The 16878-nt window shown below is 30.6% G+C and overlaps 2 protein-coding genes across 2 annotated transcripts; both read left to right on the top strand.

The window, feature by feature from the left end:
* Positions 1–2207: 2207 nt before the first annotated feature.
* LOC129886938 (E3 ubiquitin-protein ligase ATL76-like) lies at positions 2208–2936 on the top strand. The gene is made up of 2 exons (XM_055961846.1): positions 2208–2798; positions 2844–2936. Exons 1-2 carry the CDS (start codon positions 2208–2210, stop codon positions 2934–2936), a joined length of 684 nt encoding a protein of 227 aa, XP_055817821.1.
* Positions 2937–15699: 12763 nt separating this feature from the next.
* LOC129886926 (RING-H2 finger protein ATL78-like) lies at positions 15700–16878 on the top strand. Its single transcript, XM_055961835.1, has one exon. The coding sequence runs from the start codon at positions 15839–15841 to the stop codon at positions 16544–16546; it is 708 nt and encodes a 235-aa protein (XP_055817810.1). The 5' UTR covers positions 15700–15838; the 3' UTR covers positions 16547–16878.

The raw sequence follows: 16878 nt of genomic DNA, 5'->3' as shown, positions 1-16878 counted from the left end.
AGCCTTAGTAGTTGTTTTCACGATTCAAACTCGACACCTATAGGTCATAAGACAACTTTAGTAAAAAAAGGGCAGCCCAGTGGAGCTATGCGCAGGGTCCGGGGAAGGGCCCGACCACAAGGGTCTGTTGTACGCAGCCTTACCTTGCATTTCTGCAAGAGGGAAAGGATTTGAAAGATAGGATTTGAAAGAGATATCAATAAAATACTTTAATTTATCCATCCATAAATTATTTAATTAAGAAACAAGCAAATCTTTGATCCTATAATTAATCAGATTGCATCTTGGTGGAATGTGAAACAACATGGAATGAAGATTTTGTCCGTAATAGGAATCAAGAAATGATTTGAAAAAGAGCAAATAGTTCAAAAAAGTGAAAAAGCTCAAGTACATGTAGCAAAAAGTGGTTTACAAATAACGATTTTTTTACAAGACTTTGAGACCTTTTTAACTACAATTTGGTACCACTTTTCTGGTTACATACACTAATAATATAATTAGTGATATCACATGAAATTAAATGATAAAAGGTTCTCTCTCTTTTGCTTGTCATGTTTCTAGTAGATTGAAATAGATTTGCTCAATATTTAAGCTGCAACTTTAAATTGTAGCACTTAAAAGTAAAGCTAGTCGATTAAAAGTACATTGTTACTCGGCTTCTCTAATTATTTGCGTTTCTCCTCCTCCTTCCCTTCCTTGCTTTGAGGAGGTAGATTTAAGATTTCCCCAATGCAATCTACATAAATTCCACGAATCTCTTAGTGGATAAGTGTAACGACTCAGTAGCAGTGTTAAATTGAGCTTCTTGTCTACACTACAACAAAAGAAGACATTCAGTGACAATAGATATTTTCTTTTAATAGCAATATAACTAAAGTCATTGCATCCAAAGTCGTTAAACTTTTTAGCGATATTTATATAGAGTGTTGGTTATAAACATTCATATTTATTATTGACGGTAAATATAATTTAGCGACAATTATATTATTACTGTTAAATAATTGTCACTAAATCCTTTATTTTATAGTGCTAGTAGATATAATCTATAATTAAGGAGTAATACATTCTAAAAGGTTAGAACTAAGAAAGACCGAAAGTTCATGTGAGCCGGACTGATAATATATACTTACCAAAAGATACCTTCCTAAGCAATTTTTACACTGTCATGGCTCAATTACTCGTTGTACGTAGCAAGCTAAGTAACATGTTTTACTTTTAAGAGTAGATCTCACATTTTAATTAAGGAGACTTATAGCTATAAATAATATTCTTTCGGCCTATGACTTGATAGTGTAAAAGTACTTCACATTGAAAATGCATAATATAACTCTTTTTTTTAGTTAATTCCATTCATCAAAAATATTTACTTCCGGAGTGATGGGGTTTGACTTAGATCCCTACCCTTTATATTGATTAACAAATAATACAATGATGGGATTTGGCTTAGACCCCATACTTTCATGTGTTTGCACATCTTTTGTGAATAATGTTTGTGGTTGTTTAATTTCTTGAGGTTTTGGTGTATAATATAACTTAAACTCAAACTTTAAAGTATATACTATTGTTTAGAGAAATCGTATTTATGATTAGTTAACAACGATATTCTTTCGCTTTGTTGTGTACTCCAAAAGTTGATCCACACACCTTTCTAGGGGCGGCTTTAGAAATAATTATTACAAGTTTGACAAATTTAATATACCATGAGCTTGTTTGGATTGACTTATTTTTAAGCAGTTTATAAGTTGAAAACTGCTTATAAGTTAAAAAAAAAAGTAGGTGCAGGCCAACTTCTTTTTTTTTGATTATAAGCTGTTTTCAACTTATAAACTGCTTAAAATAAGTTCATCCAAATAAACTCAACTATTTATTGGGGCTTATTTTAAGCACAAAATAACTTTAAGTTGATCAGTCAAACACTCAAAAAAGCTGAAAAACAGCTTATAAGTCAATTCAAACGGTCTCCATATCTCAAGAAAAATTAAATGGAATGACAATAATAAACTTTATTTTAAAAAGTCAAAATTTAAGATCTCCATTCGAATTTAGCTTTAGGTCACTGATATATTTGGACGCCCCTTGCACCTTTCCTCTTATATAAGCAACTAGCTCCAAGGGGAACATCAATTCACTCAACACTAACAAAACCAAACATTGTTAGGTAAAAGAAACGCACAAACACACACTCTCAACCAAATTATAAGCTCTATATGGCAACTATATCCACCCAATTAATTCAAGAAATATTCACGGAGAATATGCACTACTCAAGAAGACTACTTGTAGCTTCCCCTCCACAATACCACCTTGAGCCCATCATGGCTCCATCGTCCAACCCCGGAAACAGCCACGACGACGACTCAAAATATGTACTACTAGTGGTCAACAACGTCCCGATTGATGCAAGAGTTTTGATAATATTGTCAGTAATTTTTTGTGGCTTGATTTGTACACTTTTCTTGAACTCTATCATAAAGTGTGCATTTAGGAGCTCTAGCCTATTGCTGAACAACTCATCCTTAAATCATAGAAACCCTTCGACAACAAAGCTAGCAACTAAGGGGATTAAGAAGAAAACCCTCGATACGTTCCCCGTTATAACCTACAATACTAGGTTGGAACATCCAGGATTTGACTCTGATTGTGTCATTTGCTTATCAAAATTTAAAATCGGAGAGAAAGTTAAGATTCTACCTAAGTGTAACCATTGCTTCCACGTCAAGTGTATCGATAAATGGCTTAATTCCCACTCCTCTTGCCCTACTTGTAGGCATTGCCTAATTGAGACTTGTCCAAAAATTGTCAAAGACAATTCTATTAGTACAACTCCAATTGTAAATCCTCAGGTGCCTAGTGATACTTCATCATCACTACCAGTTCAAGAAGTCATAGTAAGGATTGAACCTCTCCAACATGAAAGTGTGGTATCTAGCAATTAAAATTAGGTAACATGATATTAGAGTCAAGCCTATCAAGACCTATATGAGGCCCCGGAACAGTGTGGAAGTTGTGAATATATTCTCGATTTGTGATTGTGCACGCTCCAGTCCGGATAATGTCTGGGTTTGAGGAGGTGATGAAGATTGATCTCAGACTGGGATGAGATCTCAGGATTTCTTATAAGGCTTGGACAATCCTTCTTCTTTTGAGCTAGCTTTTGAGGATGAATTAGGTCCTAAGACCTAATTTGATAATAGGACTAGGTATATCTAACTTAAGTTAGTAGGTATAGTATAAATGTATGACAAACATTTAAAAGCTTAAGTTAGCTATAGACTAATGGACAATGCCAGTATAACTTTGTAATTATTCATTTGGTTAGAGCAATGAATTCTTGTAAAAGATGAAAGAGTGAAATGGTAATTAACACCCATAAAGTTATAATTTGCTTCCACTTATTCAGTTCTTAGATCCTCTTTGATAGACCTATAACTTATGATTTATAAGCCTTTTTAGAATGGACTTATAACTTATAATGTATAAGTCAAAAATTATAAATAAGAATTTCTAATTTATGACTTTTAATTTATTCCTATTATTTTAATTATCTTTCTATTTATTCAAAAACTACAAAACTGTTTGAAAATTATTTTAGTTACAAATCTCATCGCTTTCTCTCTATCTCTTCTATCAGCCTCATGCCCAAAAAGCTCTATTTTGCTTCTCTCCATTTTTAAGGAAATCGCGGACTTTAAAAACAATACTTTTTTTTTCATTTTAATTTGCTTTTTCTAATTACTTCTTTTTAGTCCGTTTCAAAAATAATATTTTTTCTCTTTTTTGACAATTTCTTTTATTTCAATTTTCCACATATTATATTAAGACCACAAGATTAAAGTACATTCTACATAATTTTAATATAAAATCAGAAAATTTGAATTTTCTTTATTTTTTTAAACTATGTATTAAGTCAAATCAGATAAATAATACGGAGGGAGTACATAATTTTTCTCCTTTAACTTCTCTTTTCGCTTATTCGACTTGTAAGAGATCTCGTGTTGGCCTAACCCCCAATTATTAACAAATAAAAAAAAAAATATTGTAAATTTAAAGGAAAATTATTAATTTTATTTTTAAACTAAAAGTCGGTAATATATTATTAATGCCTTTTTTTCTTTTCGTTGGGTTCGTTTTCTCTTCATAAATCCACTAACTTTGGTTTCCCAGAAGTGGCCTTGTTGCTTGATAACAATTAACAATAAACCAATATAATATTAAAATGATCATTTTTAAGACAAAAAGGGGATTAGAAAGGATAAGGTTTTCTTCATATTTGGAATTTTAATTGGTGGATTCAAACTCAAATTATTTCTATATAATTTGCAAAAGTGTACATGTTGTAAATGGTGGCAATTTTGGACCCCCAAAAGTCAAACAAATAACAAATAACAAGTTGATTAGAGAGCTTCTTCATTTGGTCAACCTAGTCTAATAACAAATATATATAGGGTTTCGGCTGAAATTATAACGAGTGAAATATAATTATTTTTTTGTTTCAATTCGATATTATTTTTTCTATAATTTTTTTTAAAAGAGTGACAGATTTTTATATGTAAAAATAATAAATTCTATTTTCTGAATTTTTTTAATAAAATATTTTTATAACGATACAAATATTATGACATGTTTAAAATAATAATATTGACATACTTTCCAAATACAGTATATCCCACAATTAGATAGGATACCGTCGGGGTGGTTTTTATAAGTACTCCACATAAATGAATTCTTTTTAAAAAAAACTAATTAGCAATACGATATTCCAAGCTTAGTTTCTTGCATAATTAACTAATGAGCACAAAATTTAATATGGTTAAACAAAAAGGTCAGACTACTTTTTTTTTATCTCTCTCTCTCTCTCTCTCTCTCTCTCTCTCTCTCTCTCTCTATATATATATATATATATATATATATATATATATATATATATATTATATTTCTTGTGTTCCATATTAATTGTTTATATTACTTAAAATATACATTTCGAACTATTTATTAATTTACAAAATTAATAAATAATTAATTATTATATTTAATTTTATCCTTAAAATAATTATGCTTTAAAGTGAACAATATTTATATCGATTACAATGAAAAGAGTTAAGGCTAGATTAGTTTAAAATACCTTTGTTTATGATTTTTTTAAAAGGTCGTAAAAGAAAAAATTGATAATTAATATTTCAGGGATGAAGTATATAATAGTTCTAAATGGATAGATCATTGTAAAAAAAAAAGAAGGAATAATTACCTTTTTAAATTGCTTTTATAAAATATTTATTGTTTTTAAACATTTTTGTATTTATTACCTAGATATACCATATTTAAAAAATATTTACCATTTCTAAATATGGTATATTTTGGTCCCATAATCCTCGTCAGTTTTACACCTTTGAAGCCTTTTGCTAATTACCTTCTATTTTTTTAATTAGTGATCTTCTGATTAATAAAGATTTGAATAAGTATCTAAGAAGATTATCTTGCTTTAGTTACAAAGCATAACAATAATTAAAGCTTAAACTTGATTCCCAAAATTATTTGTTGTGTTGTAATCAGACTAATTACCACGTTAATTTATGTTATAAATAATTAATCAATAGATGGTGGGAATTGTTAAGTTTTGGAGGAAAAGATTTAGCGGCTGATTTGTCTTAATCCCGTCTTATGTAACTCAAGGGTAGTATAGTCTTTTTGATCTGTTTAGACCTTTTTTTGACATAAGCTTTTGGACACGGATCATTTTTCAATTTTAAAAAAAGGATAATTGATTTGGTGAACAAATATAAATATACACCAGTGAAAAATATTTCCTCTTTCAATTTATTATTTTTTGATGATCATAGTGTCCAGATCAACTTTTGCGCATCTTGATTAATTTTATGGGACACCTACCATCATCCACAAGCAATAGATACCAGATAACTCTATCCACCAAAAATAGGACAGATGGAAAAAATCACATGATATTTTTTTATTAATTTATTTGTCTAATTTTAATTGAACACTAAATTTACAGGAATTTTTTTTTTTTGAATTATATAGTCTTAATCTCAAGATATACAAAATGTATTAAGATTTCCTTTAGTTAGTTTTATGGTCTTAAAAGTATCTATCGAAGTCACACTAAAGAAAGAGTTTAAAAGTATCTATCAAAGTCACATTAACACAAGCTAGAAACATTTAAAATATTTGATTAAATCCCAGTAATTTATCACGAATCACACTTGCACTAGCTAGAAATATATAAAATTAAATGTTAATGCAAAAAGCATATACAAGGATTTGGTGGGGGGTTTTCATGGGATCTTCGACAGGATTTATTTATGAAAAAATTAAAGAGCAAGTGGATGTCATGAAAAAGCCAAAAATGTACAATTCCCGTAATGTTTAATATTATAAAATTAATTGATATTTTAGTATATTTGATATATATTTATTTTAAGATGATAAAATCTAAAAAAAAAAATTACGTAATGTTTAAATAGGTCAAACAAATTTAGACGAAGAAATTACTAATCAATAGAGAGACATTAAGTTATGGTACAGGTTCTGTACAAAAAAGAAGGGGAAAAAAGGAGGGGTTGGGGGGGGGGGGCATAACTATTACTTTTCTTATTATACTTATTTTGTCTCAATTTATATTCCATAATTAGAATTTTGAGATTAATTTTTTAAATTTTGACTGTGAATTCCAACATAGAGGCTTTAATTATTTTTTTTTGAAATAAAATTTATATATTTAAAAATTATATAAAAAGTATTATAAATCACAATAATTAACAAATTAAAATATTTAAAATTGATATAAGAAAATTTCAATTCAAAGGAACTTAATTAACTTTTGAAATTCTAATTGTTTCACATAATTTGGGACGGAGGAGTAACACCTAGTACATGGATCAGTATAAAGTGCTTCCTGACTTACAAAGATGTAGAACAACAACAACCAACCCAGTATAATCCCACCATGTGGGGTATGGGAAAGTAGAGTGTACACACACCTAACCCCCACCTTGAAAGGTAGGGCGGTTGTTTCCGAAAGACCCTCGGCTCAAGAAAGAAAAATAAAATAAAAGGTCAGATAGGGACAAGCATATTGAAAACAAGATGAAAATAAGGAATAGCAAAAGTGAGAAAGTCATGATAGAATAGTACATAAGAAAGAGGCATTAACTATTACAAATAAATAAGATAATCAAAGTATAACGGCTACACACCTATAAACAGCAATACAATGTAGAGACTTACAAAGATGTACTTTACTCTAATTAATTAGTACAAAATTAGCTCTTTAATTTTGTCCTTTGTTTCATTTGTTTTTGATAAAATATGAGATATTATATTTGATGTACCAATAAATATAGTACAGTAAGTGTTATTGGACCACAAGAAATTTTAAGTGGAACCAAATAGTTACAAAGTATCCTTTATTTCATCATTTTGTTTTGTGCTAGTTTACCAAAGGCTGATTAATTCTTTTGTGGATTAGAGTCTTTAGACACATCAAATATGAATGAGATTTTGGTTTAACATTTGTAATATATATATATTAGTTCTAATTAATAAAAGTGGCCCAGGCCCAAAGTTTATTTTAAAGGAGAAACTACTTATTAGAAATACATTCATACCATATATATTAATTTTATTTATATTTTTAAATAATTACGTATCTTATCACTAATTAAGAGTTTGAACTATATATTGAAAAAAATACATCTAGATATATGTATTTTTTCTACCAGATACACTAAAATAGGGAGAGAAGCGAGCGAAATGGGAGGAAGGTGAACGAGATGGGAGGGAGGCGAGCGAGATAGTCATGTATCACAGAGACATGCGAATCACACTAGGTATATACTAGATATATATATATATGTGTATCTGGTGTGATTCATATGTATTTGGAATACCAGATACCTAGGAGAGTGACGAGCGAGATGGGAGGGAGGCGAGCGAGATTTGTCTATGTATCACAGATACATGCGATTCCACTTGGATACAGTGTATCTAGAACCAATTACACCTAATTTTGACCTCATGTATCCTGAGATACATCTATACCGACGTATCTGGATGCACCAAAATCTGATAAGATTCGTAATATTACAAACAAGAGTGTATCTAAATAATTAGCTCCTAAATTAGTATATATATATATATATATATTATAAAATCTTATAGTGGATGCTCCATTTAAGACAATGGGACCTACTAATGGCAAACTGCCTTTTTGCTCTCTCCCTTGTCATCTGATACACTTGGCTATAAATAGTCATGTATCTTGTATAAATGAAAATATAGATACTTAATTCTCTCAACTCTCTCTCTTCCTCTCACTATCTCTCTTTCTTGTTAATTTGCTAAGTTATTTATTTTATAACACGTTATCAGCACGAGACTCCATCACTTTGAGCTATTTTAAAAAGGTAACAAAAGAAAAAATATGGATATGCCTCAAATTTTATTTGGATCAATAATCAATCACGAGGATATTTGTGTTATTGATAGTGGAACGACTCATGCCATTTTTAAAGACGAGAAATATTTTTCCTACTTGCTTAGAAGAAAAGCAAATGTTACTATAATTTTTGGTAATTCAAAAATGATTGCAGACTCCGGAAGAGCTACTATATTTCTGCCTAAAGGGACAAAGATTGTTTTAGAAGATGCACTGTTCTCTTCTAAATCCCCAAGAAACTTGTTAAGTTTTAAAGATATCCGCATTGAATACCTAGGTATAACCAATGGTCTCAGGCCAGAAATATATTTTGAAAAAATTATCAATTTTGTCATCTGACCTATATTATGCAGAAATTAGTGCAATTGAAGCATATTTGATCGTAAACCAGAAGTTTACTGATCTAAATACATTTGTGTTATGACATGATCGAATAGGTTATCTTGGATCAATAATGATGAGACGAATTCTTGAAAATTCAATTGGACATCCATTAAAGAGCTTGAAGATTCTTACGAATGATCAATTTTTATGTATTGCTTATTATCAAGGCAAATTAATTGTCATACCATCAACCCTGAAGGTTGGCATCGAATTTTCTGGCTTTTTAGAGTGTATACATGAGAATATATGTTGACCTATTCATCCACCTAGTGGATTGTTTAGATATTTTATGATCCTAATAGATGCATCATCAAGATGGTCTCATGTGTGCCTCTTATCATTATGCAACCTAGCATTTGCGAAGTTATTAGCACAAATAATAATATTAAGGACGCAATTCCCAAATTATCCAATTAAAACTATTCATCTTGATAATGCTGGAGAATTTACATCCCAAACTTTTGATGATTATTGCTTATCAATTGGGATAAAAATTGAACATCATGTTGCTCATGTTTATACTCAAAATGGCCTTGCAGAGTCATTTATTAAGCACCTATAGTTGATAACAAGACCTCTACTTATGAAAACAAAATTCTCGATTACTATTTGGGGTCATGCTATCTTACATATAGCAGTTGTACGTCTCAGACTGATAAATTATAATATATACTCACTGTCACAATTAGTATTTAGTCATGAGCCAAATATAACTCATCTACGAATTTTTAGTTCTACGGTATACGTGCCTTTAGCACCACCACAACGTACAAAGATGGGCCCTCAACGAATGCTGGGCATATATGTTGGGTTTGATTCACCCTTCATAATTCGCTACCCTTACCATTGACAAGAGATTTATTTACTGCTTGATTTACAAATTGTCGGTTTGATGAAATAACTTTCCCGCAATTAGGGTGAGAGAAAACGAAACCCAAAAGTGAAAGAGAAATTGCGTGGAAAGTTTCATCACTATCTCATTTTGATCCATGTACCCGCACATGTGAGCAGGAGGTCCAGAAGATCATCTACTTCCAAAAAATAGCAAATCAAACGCTAGATGCATTTACTGATTTGAAACGGATAACTAAGTCACATATCCCTGCAGTGAATGTGCCTATCTGGATTGATGTCCCAAAAAGATCATCTACTAGTTCATAACTTCTGAATTTGAAACACGCCTGATGCGTGGTAGACCATTGGGTTCAAAGGATAAAAATCCTAAAAAGAGAAGCGTGAGAAATAATAAAGATGATACTACGAAAGAACCTCCTGAAGAAGGTCAAGATTTGAGTAATCTTGATATTCCTAAAGAAATTAGTGAACTCGAGACTCAAGTGAATGAAGAACTTTCAATAAGTTTTGCCGGTGATGAGATATATTTAGATCGATCAAAAATTACAATAAATAATGTTTTTATATATAATGTTGCACTTAACCTCATGAAAGATAGTGAAAGTTTTGAGCCTAAATCCGTCGAAGAATGTCGACGTAGATACGATTGTCCAGAATGGCAAAAAGAAATTCAATCAGAATTACACTCACTTGCTAAATGTGAGGTTTTTATACTTGTAGACCAAACTCCTGAAAGTGTAAAATCAGTTGGCTATAAATGAGTTTTTGTGCGAAAATGAAATAAGAGAAATGAAATTGTAAGATACAAGTTACGCCTTGTTACACAAGGATTCTCTCAAAGACTTAGAGTCAACTTTGAAAAAACATATTCACCTGTTATGAATGGAATAATTTTTTTATATCTCATTAGTTTAGCTGTACAGAATAATCTTGAAATACATCTAATGGATGTAGCTACAGCTTACCTTTATGGTTCACTTGATACTTAAATTTACATAAAAATTCCGAAAGGATTAAAATTGCCTGAAGCATGTACTAAGTCTTGGAAAATGTACTCAATCAAATTACAAAGATCATTATATGGTCTGAAACAATCAGGGTGTATGTGGTATAATCTCCTTAGTGAGTACTTGATAAATGAAGGTTATATAAATGATGTCATTTGTCCATGTATTTTTATTAAGAAAACGGAATCAGAGTTTGTTATACTCGCCATTTATGTTGATGACATAAATCTCATTAGAACCCCTGAAGAGGTTCAAAAGACGATTGAATATCTAAAGAAAGAATTTGAGATGAAAGACCTTGGAAAGATAAAACTTTGTTTGGGTCGGCAAATTGAACATTTAGCAAATGGGGTCTTTGTCCACCAATCTGCCCACACTGAAAAAATCTTAAAATGATTTTACATAGATAAAACATATCTATTAAGTACTACAATGGTTGTTCGATCACTAGAAGTGGATAAAGATCCGATTTCGACCTACAGAAGAGAATGAAGAACTTCTTGGTCCTGAAGTACCATATCGCAGTGCTATTGGTGAGCTTATGTCTCTTGCTAATGCAACCAGGCCTGATATAACATTTTCTATTAATTTGTTGGCAAGGTATAGTTCATCCCCAATGCGAAGACAATGGAACGGTATCAAGTATATTTTGCGATACCTAAAGGGTATCATTGATATGGGTTTGTTTTATACTAACAAAGGTTGTGCAGACTTTATTGGTAATGCAAATGCAGGTTATTTATCAGATCCACATAAAGCTCGATCTCAAATAGGGTAACTGCTATATCATGGCGATCTACAAAGCAGTCTATTGTTGCTACTTCTTCAAATCATGCTCAAATAATAACAATTAATGAAACAAGTAGAGAATGTGTGTGGTTGAGATCGATGATACAATTCATCAAAGACGGCCTGAAAAATGATTTCAAAATACCCACAGTTATATTCGAAAACAATGCTGCGTACATAACTCAATTGAAAGGTGGCTTCATAAAAGGAGATAGAACGAAACATATTTCACCAAAATTATTCTTCACACATGATCTCCAGAAGAATGGTGATATTGATGTACAACAAGTTTGTTCAAATGATAATCTTGCAGATTTATTCACAAAGCATTACCAACATCAACTTTTGAGAAGTTACAATATAAGATTGGAATGCGTCGTGTCCAAAATATCAAATGAAGTTTTCATCAGGGGGAGTAAAATACGCACTGTACTTTTTTCTCCTTAACTAAGGTTTTGTCCCACTGAATTTTCCAGGTAAGGTTTTTAGTGAGGTAGAACTCAAGACGTATTACCAGATCTGTGTACTCTTTTTCCTTCACTAGACTTTTTTCTACTGAATTTTTCCTAGTAAGGTTTTTAACGAGGCATAACATCTATAAGTGTTCAGGATAACTATGTATATTTGTTCTTTCACTAAAATTTTTATTTTACATGGGCATCCAAGCGGGAGTATTATAAAATCCTATAATGGATGCTCCATTTAAGAGAATGGGACCTACTAATGGCAAATTGCCTTTTTTACTCTCTCCCTTATCTTCCGATACACTTGGCTATAAATAGCTGTGTATCTTGTGTAAATGAAAATATAGATACTCAACTCTCTCTCTTCCTCTTACTATCTCTCTTTCTTGTTAATTTGTTAAGTTAGTTTATTTATATATATATATATATATATATATATATATATATATATAACATTTGGTAAGTATATAGTTCTGATTCAAAGAATATGTTGTGAATATTAAGATTATAAAATTTAAAAACTTTATTTATATTTGAAACTTTATATTGTAATTAAATTAAGATACATAAAATGAAACGGGAGGAGTTTTATAAAAGAACCAAAAAGAGGTACTCCTTGTATTTTTTTATTTGTCTTACTTTTCTTTTTATTTCATTAAAGAAAGAACGATTCTTTCCTTTTTAATACATTCTGCATATTTTTTATTTAAAATTGTAAAATTTAAATTTTTATTTTATTTTTTTGAAATTCGTATCAAATCAAAAATCAGATAAGCAAATTGAAATATAGGGAATAACTAAGTTTATACCATTCAATTTGATTCTTTATAATCCTGATATAGTTACGATGTGGGGATAATCCATGAATTTAATTACTCATTAAACAAACAAATATTTGATTGTATAGAACAAATCTTTGATCAAATAATTTCTCAGACAACATGCACTAGTGATTTGACTAGGGAGCCTAACTAAAAGATATGATCATGTACTAGGAATCTATAATTGATTTGAAAATCACCTAAAAGTTCTAAAAAGGGGGGGGGGGGGGGAATTAAAGGACACGTAACAAAGTAACCATTATATTGTTTACAAGTCACTACAAATTTACAGGAAATAATATTATATAATACCTTTTTCACCACACTTAGGTACCACTTTTTGTCTCTTACTAATTATTTTATATATTATATAAAACGTACAGATGGAAATAGAACAGCTTAACATTACTAAACTTGGTTGGAAATACATAAAGAGGTATTTCCAACCAAGTTTAGTAATGTTATATATATATATTACGAATAGTGACAGAGTTAAAATTTTGATTAAGAAATTTAAAATTTGAAGAATTAAACACACGAATTAGTCGATGGGGGTTCGACATTTACATGTATACATAAAAAATTATTTTAATCATATATAAATAGTATAATTTTCTGCTGAATGAGATTCGAATGAACCCCTAACCACAAGGTGGCTCCGTCACTAATTAAGAGTAGTCTTTTGTTTACCATTTAATATTTGATATCTACTTGAGTTTGAAATTTCATTCACAACAAAAAATTTCACTTTAAAAAATAATTTCTTGTCAAAACAATTTTATTTTCAAAACTTTAACTCGAGATCTCTAATCATTTATCACACCACTGCAATCTTCGATTATGATGGTTCATACTTCATAGCTTAAAGTTATTAGGCTATGGACATTCCAAACATAAAGAATAGAAGTAAGTTTTTATATATTCCTAAAGTAAAACTTTATATCCTCCTTTATATACTATTAATAATGAGTTGATTGTTATCTAATTAAGCCTTTCTATAAAGTCGGCTTTTTGAAATTAAAAAAAGGTGCAATATTAATATCCATTAGAGAGTACACTTCAACACACATTATATAGTACCCCCAATCCCCTCTATTGATATATAGTTTATCAAAAAGCTATTAAGAATAAAATACTACGATTTGGAAAAATAAAAAATTAAAAGAGAAAATTATATTGTATGACCGTCTACTAAAATAACAGCCAATAAATATATATTTTTTATATATTGTTAAATAGATCCTCACGTTGTGGGATTTCACTGGGTTGTTATTGTGGTATATTGTTAAATAGATATACCTTAAATGTATATTTTGTATTTAACTAGCAAATATCATTATTTTGATAGATCAATCAAATATGTAGCTTGTGTGGCTAAATAAAATACTACTAAGATGAATTTTTTTTGCAATTTCCATGTCATAAGGAGAATAGGAAGCTTCCTGCTCTCTTCTTGGGCTCTATGTATGGGCCCAAAAGAGCATTTGTTTTAGAGATATGGCCCCCTCATTATAACTTAGGAAAAATTACATAAATAAACATTTTATTTTATTATAATCTATAAAATTTCCTATCATTTAAAGAAATTCAAAAATTTTCTCTCGAATGCATCACTCTCCTCTTACTGATACATTCCTATTCCCCTTTCGGATACATCCCTCTCCTCTCGGATGCATCCCCATTCGGATGTCCTATCCCCTCCCTGATACATCACTATCTCCTCTCTAATACATCATTTCCTATGTATTCGGATGTCTGTTGATGTATCTGATATTCATAAATTTTAAAAAAAATTTACAATTTAAAAATTAGTAAAAAAATAATATTATTAATTCTTAACACTATGAAATTTATATATAAATTACACTATAATGTAAATATCCACGTGGCTGACTATTCGACGCTAAATGTGGCCTGGCCCATCTTGAGTAGATAGCCCATTAGCATACACAAAATATCTTAGTGGAGTATCCAAATTGGCAAGGCAAAAATTATTGATATTAAATATTGGTTTTATCATTCGACTTTCTCATGCTATGTACTACTGTAGTACGTTCCCATCTGTAGCATCCTCACTGTCCAAACGTAATTTGAATTCGCGTTGGAAAGTTCTACGTAAATAAATCACTCCCTAATAAAGATGATCAGGTACAACCCAAGTAACCTCATTGGGCCAACTTAACTCAAATTTGCATTGGAATGTGATCTTCATAGTTTTGAAGAAAGATTTCTGATGTTTAAAAACTCAATCAGCACCATTGTAAAAACAATTTTTTTTAGCAAGTTTCAAAATTATCACAAAATTTGTAAATAATATTAATAAGAAAAAGAATAACAATAATATTAGTGTCAATTTAGCTGTTGAAATAGAAATTTTATAACATAATGAAACAAGAGGAGTAATACTACTATTTAGTTTCCAATTAAATGTTCACATTTGCTAGCTTTTGATCCTTGTCAAACATCTATTTGTCAAAATGGGAAATTTAACACTCCTAAAACGTTGCAGGGGCTCCACCACCAACACAACAATAACATACCACCAATGTAATTTTATGAGTGATGTCTAAGGCAGGTAGTATGTACGACTTATTTATATTTTTTAAGGATAGAAAAGTAGTTTTCGATAGATTTTAATTGACTCAAAAACATGTAATCAAAGTTTGATTGAAAATAAACTAATAACAACATAATAGCAAAATATACAAAGCAAGTGAAATACCAAATAGCACTGAGAATTGAAGAATAAGATACTAACAGAGTATAGGGCTCCACCGCTTCTTTTAAAAATACCACTTGTGGGTATTTGTAGTGGTTAGAAATAAAGCTAGTTGATTAAAAACATAGGTTGAAAAGTCTTTGAAGTATTGTTTAATTAAGGAAAATAAACTTAGCAATTATAATAATTATTCTGTCATTATTGACCCATAAAGTACATCTTCTTGCCCTATAAATTTGTCCTAAGCAACTGCCAATTACAACATTCATTCAATCCCAACAAACAAAGCAACACTTGAAAGAAAAAACACACACAAACACTCTCAATAACAACAAAAACAAACAAACATGGCAACTATAACTTCCACTTTATTAACTCAAGAATTCATGGAGAATTTCCACTATTCAAGAAGACTACTTCTAGCAGCCACCCCACAATACCACCCTGATACCACCCTGGCACCAACAGATCTATCACAAGGGGACACCGCCAATACATTTGATGCACATGTTGTGATGGTACTATCAGTACTATTATGTGCTTTAATTTGTTCACTTGGCTTGAATTCAATCATAAGATGTGCGCTAAGATGCACTAGCTTGGTATCAGCATCAGACTCATCCTCAATCCCTACAAACCTTTCAGCAACGAAGCTGAAAAATAATGGGATCAAGAAAAAAGCCCTCAAGATGTTCCCAATTATAACATATACTACTGAGTTGAAACATCCAGGCCTCGACTCTGAATGTATCATTTGCTTATCAGAATTCGTAGCTGGAGAGAAAGTTAGGGTTTTGCCCAAGTGCAACCATGGGTTTCACGTCAAGTGTATCGATAAATGGCTCAATTCACACTCTTCTTGCCCTACTTGTAGACACTGCCTCATTGAAACTTGTCAAAAAATTGTCAATGGTGGTAGTTCTATTTCAACTACAACTACAATTTCAAACCCTCAAGTAGCTAGAAATAGTACTTCATCAGCAGTAGCAGTACAAGAAATTAGTATACGGATTGAACCTCTCCAACGTGAAGGTGTGATATCTAGCATTAATTAGGTTGAAAACAATTAGTTTAGTATCTAGAGTTCAATTGATTGATATGTAACATACACTCAACTAGTAGCTGATTGATATGTAACATACACTCAATTAGTAGCTTTCTTGTAATCATTCAATTGATTATAGGTAGGAATCAAACCTTTGCTAATAAGGTGAAAGTTCAGATATAGTCAATTAAGTGAGTTGCTAAAATTCCCGTTTCTTTTATCTTTAAATTTATTTTGAGGAAAATTTAGGTAGATAGCAAAAGCCAAAAGGCCAATGCCTATGTAGATTTTTAAGGGGTTCGTTGGTTTGGCTGCAAAACTTTTGCAAATTGTATCATCAAC

The sequence above is a fragment of the Solanum dulcamara genome, chromosome 1 (genome assembly GCF_947179165.1).
Source record: "Solanum dulcamara chromosome 1, daSolDulc1.2, whole genome shotgun sequence".
Lineage (NCBI taxonomy): Eukaryota > Viridiplantae > Streptophyta > Magnoliopsida > Solanales > Solanaceae > Solanum > Solanum dulcamara.
The sequence above is the reverse complement of the archived record's forward strand: the minus strand, read 5'-3'. Positions and strand labels throughout refer to the sequence as shown.

Coding starts and splice junctions, on each gene's coding strand:
- LOC129886938 (XM_055961846.1), top strand. CDS start 2,208: ATGGCAACTATATCCACCCAATTAATTCAAGAAATATTCACGGAGAAT. Junction 2,799..2,843: donor TTGAGACTTGTCCAAAAATT/GTCAAAGACAAT, acceptor GTAAATCCTCAG/GTGCCTAGTGATACTTCATC.
- LOC129886926 (XM_055961835.1), top strand. CDS start 15,839: ATGGCAACTATAACTTCCACTTTATTAACTCAAGAATTCATGGAGAAT.